Below are 3,042 nucleotides of genomic sequence, written 5' to 3'. Positions count from 1 at the left end.
GTGATGATCAACCCAGAAATTCAACATCTTTTCATTATGCCCCCCATTTAAAGAAAAAATTTCTACAAATATATTGTAATTGGGATTTGAATCGTGAATATTTAAATGATAATCTGAATATTCTATCGCGACATCATGACCTCATATAGTAAAGATTTAATTGACAAATAATTATAATGCCGGAAGGCAACGAGAAGACGACTTACTTTTAAAGTTGACATACGGCATTCCCGAAAAGTGGTATGTTTGAACGCAGGCCGACGAGAAGACGACTCAGTATCAAAAGTTGACAATTAAGTTTTTATGCGGAAAGGTCAACGCCAGAAGCCAATGAGATTGCGCGTGCCTTGCGCGGGGGCGCGCATGACGCAGCCCTACTCTAGCTACGACCTGAACTTGCGTTGAACTTGGAAACCTTCTTAAATTTTGCTTCATCTGGCTGGCCGTTGACATTTAAGCCAATTAGAAGAGATAGGAGCCATATATTTATAGTTTATTAATTGTTTACAAGTCAACAACAACAACAACAGCCCTTGCCTTATCCTATATATTCATGTGGCATGGTCTGGTTCTTGAAACAGGAAGAAGAACTGTATTTTTTGTTGAAAGTTTCAGATATTTCAAGATAAGTTTCAAGGTATTATTGGTGAAACTAATTATACAAGCCTTGTTCTTATTTTCTTCTCATTTATGTCATTATATATGTGTTCTTTATTCTCTTTTGCCTTGCAATCTTCATCTTTCTATATCCTTGATCCTGTACAGGATCCTGAAACAAGATATATAAACAATTAAGAAGATAGAATGAGTCTATTTCTGGAAACCCAAATGAAAGATCACTTGGGATTAATAGCTAAGCGAGAAGAAGGCGGTGAAGAATCCAATCTTGTTCTAAGCCTCGGAACTCTAAGCGCGAAAACCCTGACCGGAAAAGAAGACAGAGCTAAGCAAACCAATCATATCGAAACCGATGAAGTTGATGGCGATCTCTCGCTAGGTTTGGAGTACTTCCAACAAGCTCCGAGTCCAGATAATCACGACAATCTGAAAGGACCTAAGAAGGATGTTGTTGCAGAGGAGATCATATCGCATCAACAAACCAACATGAAGAGAGCCAGAGTTTCAGTGAGAGCCAGATGCGATACCCCAACAGTAAGTAAATTAAAGAGTACCAATTAATTGATGTATATTCATGCATGCTTCTGCTTTAATCAAATCAAATGGTATTTAAACTTAGATGAACGATGGGTGCCACTGGAGGAAATACGGGCAGAAGACGGCCAAAGGAAATCCATGTCCACGGGCGTATTACCGCTGTACTATTGCACCAGGATGCCCTGTGAGGAAACAGGTACAGAGATGCGCCGAGGACATGTCCATTTTGATAACCACCTACGAAGGAACTCATAATCACGCGCTGCCCCTCTCTGCCACGGCCGTTGCCTCGACCACCTCTGCCGCCGCGAGCATGCTCGTGTCCGGCTCGCTGACCTCCTCTGCTAGCCAGATGCAGAGCCAATTCGCATCCTCGCATCCTACCGTCACGCTGGATCTCACGGCTCCTTCCTCGACGCCCCAGTTGAAAATCTCTCATCCCGCGGCCTCGAGGTATTATCCCTCATCGAGCTTCGGCTTCGCCCCTTGGAACCGTAGTAGCAGCGGCGCGCCGTCGCAGGTTGCGGCGAGCCAGTCTGCGCTGACCGAAGCGATCGCGGGGGCGATCACGTCGCACCCGAGCTTCCGGTCTGCTTTGGCGGCCGCCATAACCTCGTACATCGGCGGAGAGCACGGAGCTCCGCCTCATGGCTTGTTCGTCGAGGATGGCTCGAGCCGTATTAATGATGTTCATGTGCATCGTCAACCAGAGAAGGAAAAGGCACTTGCGATGCAAGCACCGAGGTCCTCGACGGTGTTCGATTCTTTGAACCTGAACCTGAACCAGATACAATAGGAACAAAGGTCAGTGACGGCTAGCTAGATTTCAGTTGGACATCGATCGTGTATATATATTTAAGTCGGAAGACATGCATTATATTGGAGCTCGATTGTTAAATGTATTTAGTCAGAACAGTTTGCTTCGTTTGTTTGAGATAAAATTGAAGAAAGAAGAGAGGTTCTAGATCCATTCATGAATGAATTTTAATCTCGTTTTCGTTCGTCTAAAATGGGATCGACCGAATTTTCCTTCCATTAATAAACTTACCTCTGGGAACGGTGCCCACCTAAATTCAAATTTTCAATTAGATTCCCATTATTCTGGTCTGAAAATCTCATCATGATGATGACGTGACGGTAGAAGTCTACCTTGGCACAAAGAAAACGTTGAGGTATCCTTTTAGGTTTCTTTATGTATCATGATGATTTCTGCGATGAGTAACAAATATCAAAAGCTCGCTGAGAGTTTTCCAGTTAAGCTATTCTGATGCCTAAGTTAGCATAGTATTTCAATAGTAGAGGAAAAAAGTATAACATGAGAGATACAGCTAGAGAGTTGGAGAGAAGAGAGAGAGCTCCCTTCCCACCATCACCTACCATCACCTTATATAGGGAGAGAATGATAGAATAAATTGGGTTGAGAAATATCAACATAAAACTTATGCATTCTATTTAAATTCTTAAGAAATTATGAACTGGATAGATAGAAAATTACGGAAGCGTACCAGAATCCATAGTATGCAATTGATTTTGGGCAAGATCTTCAATTTACAGATCTTCCTTAGTATCCAGAAAGTTTTGTCGATGAGGAAACAAAACAAAAGCGTCATCTGCAAACTGGGACCATAACCCTTATTTATAGAAGCATAAGTTGCTTATTTCTAATTTGGTCCCTCAACAAATTAGAAAACAAATTAGAAATTGCACATGGTATCCACATTAATTTATTCATAACAATTAAACCCTTAAGTCATATTCCTTAATCATAAATTAGATCACATTAAACTATGACTTCTTTAATTGATGACATTAGACATTTATAATTACAATTATGGTCCCAAAATTCTAACAATCTCCCACTGGACCATATGTGTAAACTTATAAATG

At 41.3% G+C, this 3,042-nt stretch overlaps 1 protein-coding gene across 1 annotated transcript; it reads left to right on the top strand.

Annotated features, from left to right (window-relative positions):
- The first annotated feature begins 574 nt into the window (after positions 1-574).
- LOC121987195 (probable WRKY transcription factor 72) lies at positions 575-2,114 on the top strand. Its single transcript, XM_042541092.1, has 3 exons — positions 575-637; positions 766-1,152; positions 1,238-2,114. The coding sequence occupies exons 2-3, from the start codon at positions 805-807 to the stop codon at positions 1,949-1,951; spliced, it is 1,062 nt and encodes a 353-aa protein (XP_042397026.1). The 5' UTR covers positions 575-637; positions 766-804; the 3' UTR covers positions 1,952-2,114.
- The last annotated feature ends 928 nt before the right edge of the window (positions 2,115-3,042 follow it).

Source organism: Zingiber officinale, chromosome 5B, assembly GCF_018446385.1.
Source record: "Zingiber officinale cultivar Zhangliang chromosome 5B, Zo_v1.1, whole genome shotgun sequence".
NCBI classification, from domain to species: Eukaryota; Viridiplantae; Streptophyta; class Magnoliopsida; order Zingiberales; family Zingiberaceae; genus Zingiber; species Zingiber officinale.
The sequence above is the reverse complement of the archived record's forward strand: the minus strand, read 5'-3'. Positions and strand labels throughout refer to the sequence as shown.

What these genes read in the sequence shown, in the direction of transcription:
- LOC121987195 (XM_042541092.1), top strand. Translation starts at nt 805, where the DNA reads ATGAGTCTATTTCTGGAAACCCAAATGAAAGATCACTTGGGATTAATA. An exon ending in CCAGATGCGATACCCCAACA is followed by an intron (nt 1,153 to 1,237) that starts GTAAGTAAATTA and finishes ATTTAAACTTAG; the next exon opens with ATGAACGATGGGTGCCACTG.